We start from the raw sequence: 20213 nt of genomic DNA, 5'->3' as shown, positions 1-20213 counted from the left end.
CTGTTCCTGGAAACATTCCCAACATTTCCTGAAAATTTCATCCAGATCTGTCCAGAAACGTTTGAGTCGCTAAAAGTCAGGCAGACAGGCAGACAGGCAGACAGGCAGACAGACAGACAGGCAGACAGACAGACAGACAGACAGACAGGCAGGCAGGCAGGCAGGCAGGCAGGCAGACAGACAGACAGACAGACAGACAGACAGGCAGGCAGGCAGGCAGGCAGGCAGACAGACAGACAGACAGACAGGCAGACGGGCAGACAGACAGACAGGCAGGCAGGCAGGCAGGCAGACAGGCAGACAGACAGACAGACACAGGCAGGCAGGCAGGCAGACAGACAGACAGGCAGACAGACAGGCAGACAGGCAGGCAGGCAGACAGGCAGGCAGACAGACAGACAGACAGGCAGACAGGCAGGCAGACAGACAGACAGACAGACAGGCAGGCAGACAGGCCGACAGACAGGCAGACAGGCAGGCAGACAGACAGGCAGACAGGCAGGCAGACTGGCAGACAAACAGACAGACAGGCAGACAGACAGACAGGCAGACAGGCAGACACGCAGGCAGACAGACAGGCAGGCAGACAGGCAGACAGACAGACAGGCAGGCAGGCAGGCAGACAGACAGACAGGCAGACAGACAGGCAGACAGGCAGGCAGGCAGACAGGCAGGCAGACAGACAGACAGACAGGCAGACAGGCAGACAGACAGACAGACAGGCAGACAGACAGTCCCTCCTTGGTGGAGGTAACAACACAGGTGATAACCGCGGCGGCGGCGGCGGCTCACGGTGGCGGTGCTCCTGGGCTTGGGCGTGGGCGGGGCGGGGCTCTGTGGCGATCTGGGCTGTGACCCTGCAGAGGAAACGAGACCCCCCCTCAGACAAGCAGAAATCCGTTTCTACGTTTCACTGGCGGACGATCTGATTGGTCGATCGTCCGCCGGTCGACGTGTTAATGGTTTTGTCACACCTGATCCGGTGACAAACAGGTGAAGCTAACATACTAAAACGTGGACCAAGGTTGCCACGACAACAACATACCCCGTCTCTCTGCGGTCCCGGTCCTGATGGGGGGTCTCTGGGGCTGATGTTTCAGGGATCTGGAAACACACAAAGGAGACCAGTTCAACAGGTTCTGAGCAGTCAGTGGGGGGTCCAGCACGCTGCGGGGGGGGGCGGCTACAGCACATGCCTGGGGGGGGATCTGGGGGACTTGGGTCCGAGTGCCGGAGGCCTGCTGGTGTGATGACTGGGGACCGGTGGTGGGTGAGACGGGGCTTTGTGGGGGGGTGGGGGTGGGACACCGGGGGCCGGTGGGGGAGGGAGGGGAGGGAAGGGGGTGCTCCGGGCTGACGCCGTCTTGTTGTCCAGCATGCTGGTCCTCCTGTTCGCTGGGGGGGGGGGAGGAGGAGGAGCCGCTGGGAGCACTGGGAGGAGGAGAGAAGGTCAAATAAACGGGTCAGAACAACGTGATCAATAAAGCAAATCAACACGTATCAATCAACTCCTGACGAAGACGCCTGATTGGCTAGTGGAATATACTGGAACAGGCTCTGATTGGCTGGCTGAACCGGCTCCCAGATGTTCTACTTTGATGTCGTTGTCAGATCATTAGCTTAGCGTTAGCAGTTTTCAGTTTGTGAGGTACTAGTATAGGCTAATGGGTGACATGCTAGCTACATGCTAAGCTACAGGCAGAGATACGCACCGTACATGGAGGAGTTCCGCTCAGGCGTTTGAGGGTTGGGGGGGTCGGAGGAAGAGCGCTGTCTTCCTACCGTTTCTATGGCAACAGGTTTGTTGTGTCCTGTATTTTGACCTTCAGGTAGACGAAACGTTGGTTGTTAGTGAATTAATGAACTGTGTTAACCCTAACCCACGCTAGCGCTAACCCTAACCCACGCTAGCGCTAACGCTAACCCACGCTAGCGCTAACGCTAACCCTAACGCTAACCCTAACCTTAACGCTAACCCAAACCGACGCTAACCCTAACCCACGCTAACCGGACCCCGCCCCTCACCTCTCATTGGTGTCCTGGGGGGCAGCGGGGGCAGCGGGGGCATCGGGCCGGGAGGCGGCAGGCTGAAGTCCATCATGGTGCCGTAGGTCTCGTTGCTGATCATCACGCTGGGGACCTGAGGCCTCTGTTTGTCCCGGACCAGGTCGGCGGCGTCCCGGGCCAACGCTGCCAGGTTGGGCTGCAGGGGGGCGGAGCCCGGGACGAAGCAGCTGACGGGACGCTCCTCACGCCGGTTTGGGATGGGCTGCAGACAAGAGACAGTTACACGTCCTCACCACTTCCTGTTCCTGCGGCTCGACATAAAAGCAGCCGACCTTGTCCTCCATCTCGTCCTCGCTCTCGTCCAGGTCCTCGTTCTGGAGACGCCACTCGTACTCGACGTGGACATGGACGTTAAACTTCCCCGTCTGAGCCTGAGTCAGCTAAAACCAGAGCGACGCATTAGCGTACGGCACGAAGCTCGAAGACATCAAAGCGTCCGTCTGTGTGTCCGTCTTTCTGCCTGTCTGCCGGTCTTTCTGTCCGTCTGTCTGCCCGTCCACCTGTCTGTCTGCCCGTCCGTCCGTCCGTCTTTCTGTCTGTCTGTCCGTCTTTCTGTCTGTCTGTCCGTCCGTCTGCCCGTCTGTCTTTCTGTCTGCCCGTCTGTCTGCCCGTCCGTCCGTCTGTCTGTCTGCTTGTCCGTCTTTCTGTCTGTCTGCCCGTCCGTCCGTCCATCTGTCTGCCCGTCCTTCCGTCTGTCTGTCTGCTTGTCCGTCTTTCTGTCTGTCTGCCCGTCCGCCTGTCCGTCCGTCCGTCTGTCTGCCCGTCTTCCTGTCTGTCTGCCCGTCTTTCTGTCTGTCTGCCTGTCCGTCCGTCTGTCTGTCCGTCTTTCTGTCCGTCTTTCTGTCTGTCTGCCCGCCCGTCCGTCTGTCTGCCCATCTGTGTGTCTTCCTGTCTGTCTGTCCTACCAGCTCCACGCAGTGAGAGTGTCTCAGACGTTTGGAGATGTCCAGCGGCGTCTCTCCGGCTTCGTTCACTGAGGAGACAGATTGAAGTTCAGGAATGTCTCCAAGTCATTGTCCCCAACCACCGGGCCGCGGACCGGTACCATGGCAACCGGTCAGCAGGACGTCGTAAACGCAGGCTTGGAAAGAAAAGGTGCAAATACAGCATCACCTGTGTCGCCGTGGAAACCACGGCTTGTGAATGTTGGACCGCCCCGGGTGGCGCTGGTCTTACCGATGGACACGGACGCCCGTCCCCTCAGCAGCAGCTTCAGACACTCGCTGTTGTCCGTCAGGCAGCAGTAGTGCAGCGCCGTGCTTCCTCTGGACGTCTGCTTGTCCAGGTTAGCGCTGGACAGACACAGCGAGGACACGCGGTTCAGTCCACCAACAGAACCCGGGCTGAGGACGCCGGACACCGTCTGGTTCTTCACCTGTTCTGGGCGAGGAAGTCCACTACGTGGAGCGAGTTCCTGTCACCCATGCGGACCGCCAGGTGGAGCACCGTCTCTCCGGGTTCCTGAGGGACATCAAATGTCCTCAGTGAATCTAAGACCCACTGAGGACAATCTGGGACGGCGTGTCCTACGTGTTGGTTGGGCTGTGGGCTGGCCTCCATCAGGTCCACCCCCTCAGCATACACCTGGATCAGAGACAGGATGTCCCGGTTCCTGACGGACTCGTACAGGACCTGCACCCGGGACGCGGCCTCGCCGCAGAGACGCTGGACGTAGCGCTTCTCCGTGTACTTCGCCGTGATGTAGTCCTTCCTCGTTTGCCTGGGAGGAACCAACGGTGGGAACGTCAGAACCGAATCCGCGATCTCCGGGTCACGCTGGCGGGTCGCTCACATGTCACTGGTCGGGTCTGGTTTGGACACGCCCTGCGCCGACAGGTCCGCCTCCATGATCTCATTGAAGCTGGCGTTTCCCACGTTCTTCGCCAACTAAAATGTGTTTGGTAAAAAAAATTGTTTGCAGTTTTTGACGCTCCGGTTTCTGGAGACGCTAACTCACCAGCAGCTCAGAGGTCCCGAGGACATCCAGGTCCAGACTCTGGATCCTGGAGTAGTGGACCCCCATCTCTCGGTGGATCCCTGAGCACTCGATGCAGATCAGCACCCCCAGGTTGGTGGACAGCCAGGTGGGAGCTGGCGGGACGAGACGGGGGTGGGTTCTGACTTCCTGTGGTTCTAAACCGTTAGCCTCGGCCTGCTAGCATGGCTGCGGATCATGCTGCTAATGTTCTGTTGCCATGTGGTCCGAGTCAGAGTAAATACTAGCACTAACAGTAGCCGTAGCAGTACTAGTGCTAGCCTGGTCACTAGCCGTAGCACTAGCCTGGGCACTAGCCTGGGCGCTAGCCGTAGCACTAGCCTGGGCGCCAGCCGTAGCACTAGCCGTAGCGCTAGCCGTAGCACTAGCCTGGGCGCTAGCCGTAGCACTAGCCGTAGCACTAGCCTGGGCGCTAGCCATAGCACTAGCCGTAGCACTAGCCTGGGCACTAGCCGTAGCACTAGCCGTAGCACTAGCCATAGCACTAGCCGTAGCACTAGCCGTAGCACTAGCCTGGGCACTAGCCTGGGCACTAGCCGTAGCACTAGCCGTAGCACTAGCCTGGGCACTATCCGTAGCACTAGCCTGGGCACTAGCCTGGGCACTAGCCTGGGAGCTAGCCGTAGCACTAGCCGTAGCACTAGCCGTAGCGCTAGCCGCGGCGTCCCACCGACCTGCAGCTCCACAGTCGCAGCAGCCGTCGTTGCCGCTCATCCTCTTCACCTCCTCCACGATGGCTTTGGTCAGCTCCTGCACGATGTTGTTCTCGCCCTCATCCTGGTCGCCCTTGAACGCTTTGTTCAGCGCCTCCTCTCTGCTGTTCTGCAGCACCGACACCCAGCTGGACGCACGGACACGGGCCACGTTAGAGCAAAGGGCAAAGGTCAGGCAGAAAGGCAGGCGGAGCCAACCTCACATCTGACACTCGGCTTCGTCCTCCGCCTGGAAGTGATAGGTTCGGTCGTCTGAGGGAGGGACGAGGCGGGCTTAGAACATTGCTGCTGCCGCTCTCACAGGCGCCCACGCGTCGGCAGCTTACGTGAGAACAGGTCGAAGCTCTTCTTCTCGTCGGGGTTCCTCTTCACCTGGCAGGTGAGCAGGTTGAGTTTGGCCGGGGGTCTGTTAGCCTGGAAGACAAGAAGCAGGGCGGCGATGAGAGCTCGCCTTTCACACCACAAATAACTAGTGTGGATCTGGATCTGTTTCCATGGTGATTACGAAGCGTAATGACTTCCTCTAGCCGAGCGCCACCTTGAGCTGGAGAATGTGACGCTGTGGGCGGGGCCTACCTGGGCCATGTCGACCCACGTCTACACCTGGCCCCCCCTAAAGGACTAGAATGGAACCTTCTCAACGTTAGAACCCGACGCAGGGAGCGAGCGGCCCGGCTGTGTTCTCATCCCGCCCTGGATTTATCGGTTTGGTGGTTTATTTCCTTGTTGTGATGACATCACCGATCAGCCTCTCCAATCGTTGAGCAGCTGTTCCGACTGATTTGACTTTTATTGATTCGTTCTAAAATTAAAAACCAAAGAACACAAACCTGCACCACAGAGCTCCAGTCATGTGACCTAAACCATCAGCCCCCTGATAGGCCGGCCCTCCGTGTGACCCCTGGACCAGGATCCAGATCAGGAGGTTGAGACGATAAATCTGACTCTTATTCTGAAAACCTTGATGCGGCATGTGGGCGGGGCATTCATTGAGCATATTTAGTATCAAAAGGTTTATATTTTATAAGCAGAAACAAGTTGAAATAATCCATTCAGGTGTGTTCGAGACCCCGCCCCCCTCTCCACCCTTCTCTCTGCCATCCTTTTTCTCATGCTCTTCCTTCTCCTCCTTTTTCTCTTCCTCTGCCGCAAGCTCTGTCCTGATTGGCCGTTTGACTCTTCATGTAAAAACTTCAAAATAAAAAAGAAGGAACAAAAATAAGAAACTAAACAGAATCCTAAAATGAGATCTTAAGTTTCCCAAATTGAAATGAAAAAAATAAAACCCTTTTCTATTGGATTGATGGGCATGCAGACAGGTGGGTGGAGCTTCTCATGCAGGTGGGCCAATGGGAGAAGAGGATCTGGTGTCTCACCGTGCCGTGGCAGATGGTCAGGAAGCCGTTCTTCACGGAGCACTTCCTCTTCTGCCAGACTTTCCTCAGTCTGAGGACGAGACAAGTAAAAACGCTAACGAGCCAATCAGAGGCAGAGTAGGGCGGGGCCACAGAAGTGATGACTCGAAGAATGGCAACAAAAAAGTCATTCGCCTTAGCATTAGCTGCTTAGCTAGTTCTTAGTTTTAAATATCTGGGAGCAGAAAATGAACATCATTTTGCGTATACGCTGCCCTTTGTACTGTGGGCTTGTGGGACATGGAGTCCACTCACCCTTCACTCTTCTTGTGGAGGACGCCGGAGCGCTCCGTCCCGTGAGCCTTGTTGCCCTGCAGCTGATGGAGGCTGTAGCCGGCGTTCGGTTTGGCCGGAGCGTCCTGAGAACAAGCAGAACCACGGTTTGAGGTGGGGGGGGGGGGGTCTGTGGTTAGGACTCCTCATGCAGTCTCACGTCTTTGTTTTCGGACTGCAGGGACGTCTTCAGGACGTCCCGGAGCTGACTCAGCTGCTTCCTCTCTCCGTCGTGAGTCTGCTTGATCTGAACACCACAGAAGAAGAAATCAGTCCTTCCTGCGGGTCGCTGACGAAGCACGATTCACCCTCCTCATCCTCACCGCCGTCAGGTCCGTCGCCAGTTTCTCCACCGACGGTTTCAGACTTTCCACGGTTTTCAGTCCATCCTGGAAAAAGCTGAGCAGCAGACAACAGGAGACAAACTGAGACACGGCGAGAGACAAACGACTGGGACACGCCGAGAGACAACCGACTGGGACACGCCGAGAGACAACCAACTGAGACACGCCGAGAGACAACCGACTGAGACACGCCGAGAGACAAACGACTGAGACACGCCGAGAGACAAACGACTGAGACACGCCGAGAGACAAACGACTGGGACACGCCGGGAGACAAACGACTGAGACACGCCGAGAGACAAACGACTGGGACACGCCGGGAGACAAACGACTGAGACACGCCGGGAGACAAGCGACTGAGACACGCCGAGAGACAAACGAGACACGCCGAGAGACAAACGACTGAGACACGGCGAGAGACAAACGACTGAGACACGCTAAGACACGGCGAGAGACAAACGACTGAGACACGGCGAAAGACAAACGACTGAGACACGGCGAGAGACAAACGACTGAGACACGCCGAGAGACAAACAACTGAGACACGGCGAGAGACAAACGACTGAGACACGCCGAGAGACAAACGACTGAGACACGCCGAGAGACAAACGACTGAGACACGGCGAGAGACAAACGACTGAGACATGCCGAGAGACAAACAACTGAGACACGCCGAGAGACAAACAACTGAGACACGCCGAGAGACAAACGACTGAGACACGGCGAGAGACAAACGACTGAGAAACGGCGAAAGACAAACGACTGAGACACGGCGAGAGACAAACGACTGAGACACGCCGAGAGACAAACGACTGAGACACGCCGAGAGACAAACGACTGAGACACGCCGAGAGACAAACAACTGAGACACGGCGAGAGACAAACGACTGAGACACGGCGAGAGACAAACGACTGAGACACGCCGAGAGAGACACGCTGAGACCATTTCCCCGATGATCAAAAGAAAGTAGCAGATTGGGAGGGGCGGGGCAGCAGCCAATCAGATTTCAGCGGGCCCCGCCCCTGGATCTTTGCAGACCTACTTGCACTGAGCGTGGAAAAACTTGATGAGGTTCTGCAGGAAGTCGACGCCCTTCTTCACCTTGATCTCGTTGACTTTGAGGAGATACTGGCGGACGAGAGCAGAATGAATCCCTGCGGTTTATTCCGGTCCGGCCCGGTCCGGTCCAGACTTTCCCCCACCTCACACATCTGCAGCTGGAAGAGGCGGCGCTCCTTCTCCATCTCCTCGGCGATCTCTCCTCCGCTGAACTCGGTGCGGATCATCCCGTGCTGCTTGGCGTGCTCCCTCTTCTCCTTCTCAAGCTTCGCCCTGCAGAGGTCAAAGGTCAAGAACGTAAAGGAGTACTGGAGTACTTCATCGTTGTACTGTGTTCGTTAAAGGAACGTTTGTGCTCCGGTTCTTACAGCTTGGCCTCATAATCCTTCCAGGATTTGTCAAACGGCTTCTTTAGGTCCTGAAGGAGGAGACGTCACATGATTCACTCCGACCAATCACAGCGCAGCACTGAGCCACAGACGCAGACTTTGACCCGCCAGTCCCTCGGGAAATATTTAAGGACGATAACGAGCGTGAGATTTAAGATCCACCGATAAAACACACAAACTTCACGATTAGACATTTTACAGATGACAAATGATCAATTCAAGCTAGAAATCAAGAACATTGATTATGCCCTTTGATGTTTCTTTGATGCTTTAGAAACATTTATTTCAGATATTCATGTTGGATTAATCGTTCGTGCTGCGACATGGCGCGTCTCCGTGGCGCTCAGGGCTAACGGAGCTAACGCCTTGATGCTAGCGGCGGTCTCTCGGTGGGGGGCGTGATTTTGGGTTCGGGACAGAACTAGAACCTGATAAATGACTTCCTGATAACTTAAATAGGGCGGAGCCGCTACAGAAGCATGTGTGGGCCGAGTGGCGCTGCTAGCACGCCGCGGCCCTGAGCGGTTGCTAGCGCGCCGCGGCCCTGAGCGGTACGCACCCCTTTGACGCCCTTCAGGTCGCCCTTCAGCAGGCTGTCCAGCGGGAACGTGATGATGTTGCTCATGTTCTGCATCTGGAAGCAGGAAGTCACCGTCAGCGCTAACGCTTCGGCTCCCGACCCGCGGGCCCCGACCCAGGCTCCGAACCCGGCCCCTCACCAGGTTCTTGAAGAGCGCCGTCAGCTCTTTGGTGAAAACGGTGAACTTGAGGAAGGCGGCGCCGACCTCGGCGTCCTCCCTGCAGACGAGGTTCTCCCCGAATCGCTCCATGGCCTGGACGTACTGCTCCTCGTTCTCCACGTGAGCTGAAACACGTCAGCACCTACTAGTCACTATTGATTGGTAGTTAGTGATATCGTCATCTGACTCCTCCCATTAACGTTCTCTGAATGTGTCTTCCTGATTGCTTTTATTTTGAAGGACGTTGACAGTAAACTACTTCCTCTCATGTTGTCTCTTGTCCACCGGCAGGCAGACGGTTAAGTCCTCGGGGGGGGCGTCTCTCCCTCGGCATGCTGGGACAGGACAGCGCGATGGCAGGAATGTGTGGAGGCGGGGCTCCACCTGTCAGAACGCAGGCCCGCCCGGCGGATCCTTTCCAGGATGGTTCTCTGACTGGTTCTACTCTTTGTTCTCTGAAGGTTCTATCAGTGTATGACTGCTTTAACCACCTGATTGGTCCAGGCTTCACAGGTGATACATTAGCCCCACCCACAATGGCGCAGGATGTTGATGGGACTCTCTGGACTCAGCTTCCCATCATGCAGTGGGTGACTGAAGCAGAGCGTATCGTGTATTAATGTCTAATAACCAGGACTAATAACCGATGGGCGGGGCTTCGGACACTTTCGCCAGTCGGTGCACATCCATGTGAACAAAGCGCACGGTTAGCGTGTTAGCGTGTGGCGCTCACCCAAGCACACGGTTAGCGTGTTAGCGTGTTGGCGTGTGGCGCTCACCCAGAACCGACGTGTTCATGGCCTTCACCGACTTCTTGATCTTGTAGAGAACCGATCGGTCCAGGTCCAGTCCCTGAGGAGGACACACATCACAGGTGGAACCACAGAAGATCACACAAACCCACGACGGTCCCAGGTTCTCTACAGGACCCCTGGACCAGGACTGGACCGGCCCAAGAGAGACACGCCCAATGTGACCGGAACCAGCGACGCTAAGCTTAGGCTAGCCGTGTCTCACAGCAGACCGGACAACGTCCCGATCCGGTTCGTGTTATTTCACGTCCGAAACACGAGAACCTGCTAAAACCTGCCGTTTTTATGGGTCGGCTATGAAACCTCATTCCTCTGCTTCATTCCATCCGTCTGAACGGATCCGACATGTTGGGACGCGAGAGGCAGAGGACACGGAGGGAAAAGGAGGAGCTGGAGGAGGAGCTTCCCAGCAGACAGACGGACGACATGTTGGCGACGCTGGAGGGGGCCGCGGCGGGAGAGACAGGGTGAGACGGTCTTGTTCGGACTCGATCAGGCGGGGGAGGCTGCACCGTCACCCCTGGGCGTGACATCCCAGCATGCACCAGGAGGGGGGGACCCTTACAGGAACGTTAGTCCTGGACTGAACCGATCCGGTCCGGCGGTCCACGCCGTGTTGCTTCTTTGGGAGGTTTAGCTTCCAATGAGGCGGACGGTGGAGACGAGTGGGAAAACAAACAGGAAGTGACTCCATACGACTCGCGTGACACAATCAGAGTCCCCAGAAACCATCAGGAGATCAGGTTCTAACACAGCAAGCCGCTCAAGGAACATCCTCGGACGCTAAACCCTTTGGCGCGGACGCTACAGGGAAGAGTAGAGATTTGGGGCTTCGAGGCTCGTGAGGCTTTTCGTGATGGACTCTCCATCTACTCGGGTTCCTCAGGAGAACGTTGGACCAGTGTGGAGCTGGGATAACGGCGGCGCGGCTCCTTCAGCAGCTAGCAGAACCCTGAGTGTCTTCAGATGCTACAGCTCTCCAGCAGGCGACCTTTGACCTGCTGGCTCCTCCCATCAGGTCGGTTACTGCGTGTTGCAAAACAAAGAAGAACTCTGGACTCTTGCAAAACGTTGAGAACTTGGGTGTTCCTCTACGAGGAAGTGGTTCTCCAGGTTCCTCTTTCAGCAGGAAGCAGAGACCAAGAAGACTCAGGAGCTGAAATGGGCTCAAAACGTTTCTACACGAAAACGCCAAAGTCTGAGAACCTTGAACACCAGAACCAAACAGAGAACCGAGAACTTCACGGAACAGGGTCTGGACCAGCCCTGAAACAGACGAGCTTCAGAACCCAAAGCTCTTGTGAAACCTAGAATGAAAGTGTGACAGAACCTAGAACCACAGATAAATGACGTCACGGGTCGGTTCCAGTGCGTGTGCGTGTGCGTGTGCGTGTGCGTGTGCGGGTCCTACCTCCTCCAGCGCCGCCACCGTGTTCCTGCAGTGGGACATCCGGGTGGTGAAGCTGGAGGTGGTCGGAGCTTCGTAGTCCTCATTGGTCTCCGCCACGAACTCTGCCACGGGGATCAGCTCCGGCATGGCGGGCCGCGAACGCACCACCGCGGACACACCTGGAGCCTGGAACCCGCGGGGTCCGGGGGCCTCGTTCCGGGGTCCGTGCCACGGGCCGGGGGAAACGCGCGCAGCCGTCACGCGCCTCACTCCACCTGACGAAGCTGCTCCGGCAGGGCGGAGACACGAGACGCGGAGGAGGTCTCACTCTGATGCTGTTTCCGAACACCAGAAAGTCTTTCAACACGAAACACGGCACTGAGTCAGCTTGAGCAGAGGGAAGGGAAAGTACACCGCAGTGTGTACTAGTACACAGCTCAACACTGCATACAAGATATATTAAAATATGCTTATAACTAACTATACTGTGTTATAAGATGCTTTATTATGTTACTCTAGGATGCTACAGTACAGCTAAACATAGTATAGTAATACTATAGTATTGCAAAGCGTAATAAAGTACAGTCTAGTATAGTATAGCATAGTAGCACAGCATAGTAGAGTATAACATAGCTATTTATAGTATAATATAGCATCTATATAGCACAGCATAGTATTGCTTTGTATAATGTATTATGGTATAATATAATGTAGTACACCTTAGTACAGTTTAGTATAGCATAATGTAATACAATGATGTATAACATAGTAGAGCAGGCATGGGCAAACTCAGGCCCGGGGGCCATATGCGGCCCGTTGGGCTATTTAATCTGGCCCGCCGAACTTGTCCAAATTATATCATTAAATTAAATTTTACTAGAATTAAACCCGATTCATTTGACCTTTTCCTTGTAATGCTACCTGTAAAAAGCCAAATCCTTTCATGTAATGGGTTTTGCATGTCATTTATATTAGCTCACACAAATACACAAATACACAATACACAAATACACAAATACTCCATCCATCTGTTCCTGGCCCGGCCCCTCTGTCAAATTTTAGAACCCATTGTGGCCCGCGAGTCAAAAAGTTTGCCCACCCCTGTAGTAGAGAATAGTATAGTATAATATAGCATATGTATAATATCACAGCATAGTGTAGCTTTGTATAATATGTTATAGTATAATTTACTGCAGCATATTATTGCATAGTACAGGATACTACAGTCCTCACTGAGAGACGAAGGTTCATGACACGTTTCATCACTGAATCTCTGCGTGATAAACCTGAACTGAACTAAAGATCGACTCCCTGGACCGCTTTGGGGGACCCCCCCCCCCCGATCTACGGCGATGTCAAGGGGGTCGTCTAATCCCGCGTGGAACTGTTTCACATTTTGTGACGTTTTTTCAATGTCGTCTATTCAAATGTAATCGAATATTTAAAAAACGGTCTGGCGTGCTGGATAGCAGCTACTTCCATCTGTCATGTAAGTATTTGGTGCTCTTATTTTGAAATGCTGCTAAAACATTCTGTGATCTCTGTCAACAATCTGGTGAACTTCGTCCTGCGGGACACAAACCCATCTGTCCCGGGATCAGCAGCCAACAGCGTCTCCATTAACGCTCCCACGGAGAGCCGGCATGTCCGAGAGGAAGGAGGCCCTGAAGGCGGCCCTGAAGGGGGCGCCGGACTTCGTACGGTTCAACGATCTGGTCTGTGAGGCGGTCGGAGGGAAGGTGAGTCCAGAGACAGGTAAACAACAGGGCGTAAACAGAGACAGACGCGGTGCGTGCGTGAGCCGGGGGGGGGGGGCCGTGAGGGGGGCCTGGGGGGGCCCTCAGTTCATTAACGCTCGTCAGCGTTAGTACTACAGTACTACAGTACTTGTTGTTTGTTTCTTTGTTGTTTGTTTCTTTGTTTCTTTGTTGTTTGTTTCTTTGTTGTTTGTTTCTTTGTTTGTTTCTTTGTTGTTTGTTTCTTTGTTGTTTAGGAGACCAACAACGTCTTCTCTCCTCGTTGTTCAGGTGATCTTTGCTACAGACGAATGGTTTGCTCCTGCCGCCAACCTGCTGAAGGTCAGACCGTCAGTAGAACCGGGTTCTGTCCGTCAGTAGAACCGGGTTCTGTCGTGTCCTCACCGTCTTTGTGTCCTGCAGAGGGACGCTCCTCGGTTCGTCTCCTCAGCCTTCACCGACTTTGGGAAGTGGATGGACGGATGGGAGACGAGGAGGAAGAGGACACCCGGTTAGAACCCGTCCGGTTCTCGTACCCTGAACCAGACAGGACCGGTTCTGAGGTCCGGACCGGCGTGTCCTTTGGTGTTTGTTTTCCCTTGAAGGTCACGACTGGTGCCTCGTCCAGCTGGGCGTCCCGGGGCGGGTCATCGGCGTGGACGTGGACACATCCTTCTTCACCGGGAACCACTCGCCCCACGTGTCCCTCCAGGCCGGCTGTCTAGGTACCGAGCACCCCCCCCCCCCCAGTGGACCTCCTGGACCCTGCGCTGATAGGATCCTGCTCCCCTGCAGATGGACCGCCCGCCTTCACCCTGGAAGGAGACCGAACCGGCGCCGCCGCCTCCGACAGTCAGCTGGCGGCGGTCGCCAAGGTAACGCATCACAAATCTGTCAATCAGCTGATCGTCTGCAGGCAATGATCACGAAAAACCGTTATTGCTACCTGACAGCTGGGATCAGAGGCGTGGCCTGAACTGGTGGGCGTGTCACAGCTGAATCCTGGTTACTCGGACTGTTGCCATAACTACTTCAAGGTCACCTTCAACAAGAGAATCACACACCTGCGCCTCAACATGTACCCAGGTACACACACACACACACACAGAGACACACACACAGAGAAACACACACAGAGAGAGAGACACACACTCACAGACACACAGAGACACACACACACACAGACACACACACACACAGACACACACACACACACAGAAACACACACACACACTCACACGCACACACACTCACACACACACACACACACACAGACACACACACACAGACACAGAGACACACACACAGAGACACACACACAGAGAGAGAGACACACACTCACAGACACACAGAGACACACACACACACTCACACACACACACACGCACACACACTCAGCTCAGTGACTTTGTGTGTCCTCAGATGGAGGAATCGCCAGACTACGAGTCTACGGCGTTGGACAGAGAGACTGGTCGTCTGTCCCTGCCCACCAGGACGTTGACCTGGTGGCTCTGACCAATGGGGGAGTCTGCCTTGGCTACAGCGACGCCCACTTTGGACATCCTCGCAATATGATTGGTTGGAGTTTATTTTTGTAGATTTTAAACAGATGTCATTGTTTTCAGTGACGCCGGTGACGGTAAGACACTGGTGACGCCGGTGACGGTAAGACACCGGTGACGCCGGTGACGGTAAGACACCGGTGACAGTAAAACACCGGTGACGTCGGCACCGGTTCTGTGTCTGCAGGTCTTGGCCGAGCTGCCAGCATGGCTGATGGATGGGAAACGGCCCGCAGGCTGGACCGACCCAAGAACCTGAAGGTTCTAACCGACACGCTGAACCCGTCAGTCTCGTTTTACCGGGCGCTAATGTTCCCCCGTCGCCGCCTTGCAGGCAGACCATCGGGGGATCCTGCAGGTCCCCGGCTGGGAATGGGCCGTGTTTCGCCTCGGACATCCTGGAGTGATCCGCAGCGTTGAGATCGACACCAACCACTTCAAAGGTGGGCGTCGCCCCCAGCGGTTTCCAGGTAACAGCTTAATGAGCAGGGGGGGGCCTCACCTGTGTGCTACCTGCAGGAAACTTCCCAGACTCCTGCAGGATCGAGGCGTGCTCTCTGACCCCCGAGGAGGAAGCTGAGGCCATCAGGACCCAATGGAATTCTGGGACATGGAAGGTCCTTCTAACGCCGCAGAAAGTAGGAATTGTATTGGAGTTGGAATTTAACTGGGAAATAAAATCAATTCATTTATTGACATTCACCTGATGCCAGGTAAATAACTAGCGCTTCGTCCATTAGCTCGAAGCTACAGCGTGCTGGGAGTTGTAGTTGCTGCACTTTTATAAGCTAGCATGTCATATGCCGTCTGTGCTGTAGCTCCGCCCTCATCACAGACATCTGTACGGCGACGCCCAGCTGACCCTCAGACGACCCGTCAGTCACGTTCGCATCATCATCAGGCCCGACGGAGGCATCAGCCGGCTCCGCCTGCTGGGCCGGCCCGCGGCTGCCTTGGCCAATCAGGAGAGGCCGTCGTCCAAACTGTGACACCTCAGACATCCCATAATACTGTGTGACGCCGGAATGTTCAGCCGGATAAAGGTGGTTTATCTGGTGAAGATGAGTGAGTCACGGTGTCCGTGCTTTCACCGTCCAATCCCAGGAGGCATTCCTGCCTGGGCTCCGCCCCTCCTGTGAAAAACGTCTGCTTGTGAAACCAATCGGGAACGTTTGATTTTCTTAGATCCTGTTTCTTGTGGTTTAAAATCCATCAATAAATTCAAAGGATGTTTGTTTCATGTTTACCTCCAGGAAGTGATGTCATCATGTTTGTTTGTTCACAAGCAGGAGATATGCTAACGCCTTTAGCTTAGAAGCTACAGTCAACATTTCTTCTTCTTTAAACACGTCTTTTCAAATCGACACGGAAACGGCGGGCAAAATGTGTGTGTGTGCGTGTCTGCACGTGTGTGTGTCTGTGACGTTGCCCCGCCCTGATTGATGCGTGTGTGTGTGTGTCGTTGCCCCGCCCTGTTTGGGCCACACACCGACTCTCAGTCAACTTGCTTTTATTTTGAAATCCTCCAGACAGACAGCCTAAGCTCCTGTCCCGTCTCCAGACTCCTCCTCCTCCTCTGGCGGCCTTGACTCCCACCTGTCTCACCCTATCCCAGCTCTTTCTGACCTTTGACCCCAACCACTCTGAACCAAACAGTAAAAACAAACAGAAATGGGTTCAGCAGGAGCGTAGAAACGCTTTTCTGAGGGGTTAATGGGAACCGGTCCTGGTTCTGGTCCTGGTTCTAGAACCGGTCCTGGTTCTGGTCCTGGTTCTAGTCCTGGACCTACTGGATCATGGTCCGCAGTGGTTCAAAGCTATTTCTTTTCATTTGGGAGACTGTCAGTGCATCTGAAACCCTCAGTCCTCTGATTGGCTGAGCCTCATCATGTGACTCCTGGACCGGGAGAAGCTGCCCCTTGAATCTGGATCCAGAGCTGTGATTGGTCCGCTTACGGGCGGAGGTCACCAGCCCGGCTGCAGCCCATGAGGCCGACCTCCAGGACTCGGATCCTAACTTCAGGACCCAGAACCACAGAAAGGTGAGGGGGTCGAACCCAGAACCACGACCCGCTCTGAGCAACCAGCTACCTCATCATCGATAGATTGATATATACTTTATTGATTGCAAAGGAAATTCTGTAAAGAAAAAGGAAGGAGAAGTTGTTCCCATACCGGGAGTCGAACTCGTGCCACCTGGGTGAGAACCAGGGATCCTAGCCGCTAGACTATACGGGACCAAGCGGGCCCAGCCGAACCAGGTTCCCAAGCGGTCTTTGTCAATGAGAAGTCGATTGATCTGACCTGGTGAAATAAAGGTTCGATAAAGTATCGCCTCCGTGAACTGTGGGAATTTAAAATAATCACTGATCAGCAAACACCCGGGAGTCACGGCTCAGGAAGGTGGGGGGCTCGAACCCAGAACCACCTGAACCATAAAGAACCTGCAGCCGACCAGCCGCCTTGCTCAACGAGCTACCTGGAACATGCTCTGCAGCAGCTTCACTGGCCCTTCCTGTTTTAGGCCTTCCATTAGGTGGTGCTGTTGCCTAGCAACATCACCAGCTGGCGTTGATCAGACCTGATTAGTAAAAGTCATTTCAGTCAAAGCAGAAATATTGATTGTAAAACACCTGCAGAAATTGAAGATTGTTAATCCACAGGTGTGATCACGTGAAAAAGGAGCTAACGAGACTCGAACCATCAACCATCCAATCATCAGACAAACGTTGCTACGAGCTGAGCTAAAGCTAGCGCCGCAGCGCGCGGGTAAAAGGCGGGTCCTGCAGGCGCCGCCTCCGGACAGCTCTTCCTCGCTCTGGTCGTCGGCATCGGCAGCGCCGAAGATGGTTCGGCAGAGAAGGACGCCGACTCTCAGCGACGGGGTGTTGGGTCGAATCCCGTCTGAGGTGGGAAGAGAAACGGTCGGTCTCGGCGTGCAGGTGGGCTCAAGCCAAAAAACTCAAACTCAAAACCAAAAGCTCAAACAAAGAAACTCCAAAAACAAAACAAAAACCAAAAATGAAACAAACGAAATGCGATTTCCGGCATTTCCGTTGTGAATTTCTGAATTTCTGCCAATTTCAACAGAAGAAGGAACCGAAGGTAGGTGGAGTTAATTACCTTTTTCTGTGCATAATAATAATTAAAACATTACAAATCCGGCCTTCGGTCTATTTTAGGTGTAAAAAAATCCAATTTTAAATTCTCTTTCTTTCTTTATTCTCTGCTGAACCCACGTCTTTGTTATCAATCAGAATCTATTCACGTATTATTTTAACATGCATGAAACACCGCCGCGTCCTGCCGCCCCGCCTCTGGCCTTCTCCCTTGCATCCATCACGGAGCGCCGCTGCTTCCGGGACTCAGAAGCCCGTCTGTCGGCTCTGAAATAGAACCACGCCTCCATTATTCACGGGGGCGGCGCCCTGAGGGAGCTCATTAAAGTCTCTGCTCTGAACAGCCAATCAAACTGCTCCGAGTTCAGTCAGCGTCTCCAGGAAGCATCAGCGCTACTGACGGATCAATCTAAAGGGGCGGGGCCACGTTGAGGATCCTCCCCTTGATGTTTCAGGTGTCCCAGGAAGATGTAGAAACGGGAAACATCAAACGTGAACTGTAATGCTGAATGTCGACAGACTCGTGAAGGAGGCAACGGCGGCGGAGAGGCGGTTGCTATGGAGACGTTATTCAGCATCAGCGCGAGATTCAACCTGTAACCATGGAAACGTCACAACGGAGACTCCTCCTCCTTCTCCTTCAGGGAACATCAAAGCCACCTGAAAACCGTTGACACGTTTGGTTCCGACCCGGCCCGATTGGATTTGTGTCCTTGGAGCCTCTGGAGTGGACCTGGACCTGGACCTAGACGTTAGCTTGGAACTGGACCTGGACCTGGACCTAGACGTTAGCTTGGAACTGGACCTCGACCTGGACCTAGACTTTGGCCTTGAACTGGACCTGGACCTGGACCTGGACCTGGACCTGGACCTGGACCTAGACTTTAGCCTGGACCTGGACCTAGACTTTAGCCTGGAACTGGGCCTGGACCTGGACCTGGACTTTGGCCTGGAACTGGACCTGGACCTGGACGTGGACCTAGACTTTAGCCTGGACCTGGACCTAGACTTTAGCCTGGAACTGGGCCTGGACCTGGACCTGGACTTTGGCCTGGAACTGGACCTGGACCTGGACGTGGACCTAGACTTTAGCCTGGACCTGGACCTGGACCTAGACTTTAGCCTGGAACTGGACCTGGACCTGGACCTGGACCTGGACCTGGACCTGGACTTTGGCCTGGAACTGGACCTGGACCTGGACATGGACCTAGACTTTAGCCTGGACCTGGACCTGGACCTAGACTTTAGCCTGGAACTGGACCTGGACCTAGAATTTGGCCTGGAACTGGACCTGGACCTGGACTTGGACCTGGACTTTGGCCTGGAACTGGACCTGGACCTGGACCTAGACTTTAGCCTGGAACTGGACCTGGACCTGGACCTGGACCTAGACTTTGGCCTGGTACTGGACCTGGACCTGGACCTAGACTTTGGCTTGGACCTAGACTTTAGCCTGGACCTGGACCTAGACTTTAGCCTGGAACTGGACCTGGACCTGGACCTGGACCTAGACTTTGGCCTGGTCCTGGACCTGGACCTAGACTTTGGCCTGGAACTGGACCTGGACCTGGACCTAGACGTTGCCCTGGAACTGGACCGGAACATGAGAAACGTGTAAATCGCTGATACGGATTTAAAGCAGCGTTCAGGGATCCTCATTGGTGGAGAGTGAGGTCATGTGATCACTTCATCGTGAGCAGGATGACCGAACATTGATCGTTGAGCTTCGTCCGGATCCATAAACGCTGGCTGGAAGTTTAAGCCAATAACAACTAAACATCCCGGAGGGGCGGGGTTTAGGATGAAATCACCTGGTTTATGATGGCCCACCTCCTATAAGCCACGCCCTCTTAAGGCTGCCACGGAAACGCGTCCTGTTCTTTATCTATGTTGACGAACACCACTTGTGGTCTTGGAGTGCCCTCTATTGGTGTCTGAGTGTAACTGCAGCTTCGCCACCGAAACAAATATAAGAACTATCATCCAGTCAAACGTAATTAACTGCAATTTGGCTCCGCCCACGTGAACGGTTGAAATATGACAAAGTCGTTCTGTCTGAAGAAGAAAAAGAAGAATCTTCCTTTAAATCTGAAGCCTTCGTCTTCATCAACATCATCATCATCATCGATCGGCGAACCCGATTGATCGCTCGGCTGTTTGGATTGCGATGCGTCCAGCGTAAACCCTCCTGCTCCACAGGAAGTCATGTGACTAACTGTGTGACCTTGATCCTGTGGTGTCGCCACCCTTACAGCAGACGTTTGACCTTCAGACGGCGCCGCCGGGCTGATGGCGTAGCAGATGGAGCCGCTGGTCGTGCACCATGTGGTTAAACGGCGTCGACGGGGGGCGAGGACAGATGTTCGCCGTTTGGAGGACGTCCAGGACGCCGTGCCCGCTTTATCGCCATCTTCACCGGAGCAGGGTTCACGCTTCCACGCCGGCCACTGATTGGTCAGAGAGAGGCGTGTGGCGGTTTCTATGGTTTCAGTCTGACGGTGATGACCTCACCGCTGCTCGTGATGTCATCACTTCCTGGACTCCTGCCAGCAGACTATGGTCTCTCTCTCTCTCTCTCTCGCTCTCCCCATGTTGTC

The 20213-nt window shown here is 54.6% G+C and overlaps 2 protein-coding genes across 2 annotated transcripts in view; one reads left to right on the top strand and one right to left on the bottom strand.

Annotated features, from left to right (window-relative positions):
• Positions 1–11346, bottom strand: part of asap2b (ArfGAP with SH3 domain, ankyrin repeat and PH domain 2b) — a 12052-nt gene extending 706 nt beyond the window's left edge. The window contains exons 1-26 of the mRNA XM_068754047.1: positions 11221–11346; positions 9777–9849; positions 8977–9122; positions 8817–8891; positions 8237–8286; positions 8012–8141; positions 7852–7937; positions 6788–6863; positions 6625–6711; positions 6447–6550; positions 6153–6222; positions 5103–5190; positions 4980–5028; positions 4738–4904; positions 4025–4158; positions 3860–3954; positions 3598–3787; positions 3443–3528; positions 3244–3359; positions 2973–3040; positions 2340–2447; positions 2026–2269; positions 1713–1823; positions 1197–1431; positions 1046–1104; positions 793–857 (exon numbers count right to left, since the gene is read on the bottom strand). Coding sequence (XP_068610148.1) covers positions 793–857; positions 1046–1104; positions 1197–1431; positions 1713–1823; positions 2026–2269; positions 2340–2447; positions 2973–3040; positions 3244–3359; positions 3443–3528; positions 3598–3787; positions 3860–3954; positions 4025–4158; positions 4738–4904; positions 4980–5028; positions 5103–5190; positions 6153–6222; positions 6447–6550; positions 6625–6711; positions 6788–6863; positions 7852–7937; positions 8012–8141; positions 8237–8286; positions 8817–8891; positions 8977–9122; positions 9777–9849; positions 11221–11346 — 2838 coding nt within the window. The remainder of the gene's footprint in view (positions 1–792; positions 858–1045; positions 1105–1196; positions 1432–1712; positions 1824–2025; positions 2270–2339; positions 2448–2972; positions 3041–3243; positions 3360–3442; positions 3529–3597; positions 3788–3859; positions 3955–4024; positions 4159–4737; positions 4905–4979; positions 5029–5102; positions 5191–6152; positions 6223–6446; positions 6551–6624; positions 6712–6787; positions 6864–7851; positions 7938–8011; positions 8142–8236; positions 8287–8816; positions 8892–8976; positions 9123–9776; positions 9850–11220) is intronic.
• Positions 11347–12842: 1496 nt separating this feature from the next.
• allc (allantoicase) lies at positions 12843–15741 on the top strand. Its single transcript, XM_068753835.1, has 11 exons — positions 12843–12938; positions 13227–13277; positions 13359–13446; positions 13541–13660; positions 13731–13810; positions 13889–14021; positions 14358–14513; positions 14685–14758; positions 14832–14940; positions 15017–15135; positions 15316–15741. Exons 1-11 carry the CDS (start codon positions 12843–12845, stop codon positions 15484–15486), a joined length of 1197 nt encoding a protein of 398 aa, XP_068609936.1. The 3' UTR covers positions 15487–15741.
• The last annotated feature ends 4472 nt before the right edge of the window (positions 15742–20213 follow it).

Source organism: Brachionichthys hirsutus, chromosome 20 (genome assembly GCF_040956055.1).
Source record: "Brachionichthys hirsutus isolate HB-005 chromosome 20, CSIRO-AGI_Bhir_v1, whole genome shotgun sequence".
Lineage (NCBI taxonomy): Eukaryota > Metazoa > Chordata > Actinopteri > Lophiiformes > Brachionichthyidae > Brachionichthys > Brachionichthys hirsutus.
The sequence above is the reverse complement of the archived record's forward strand: the minus strand, read 5'-3'. Positions and strand labels throughout refer to the sequence as shown.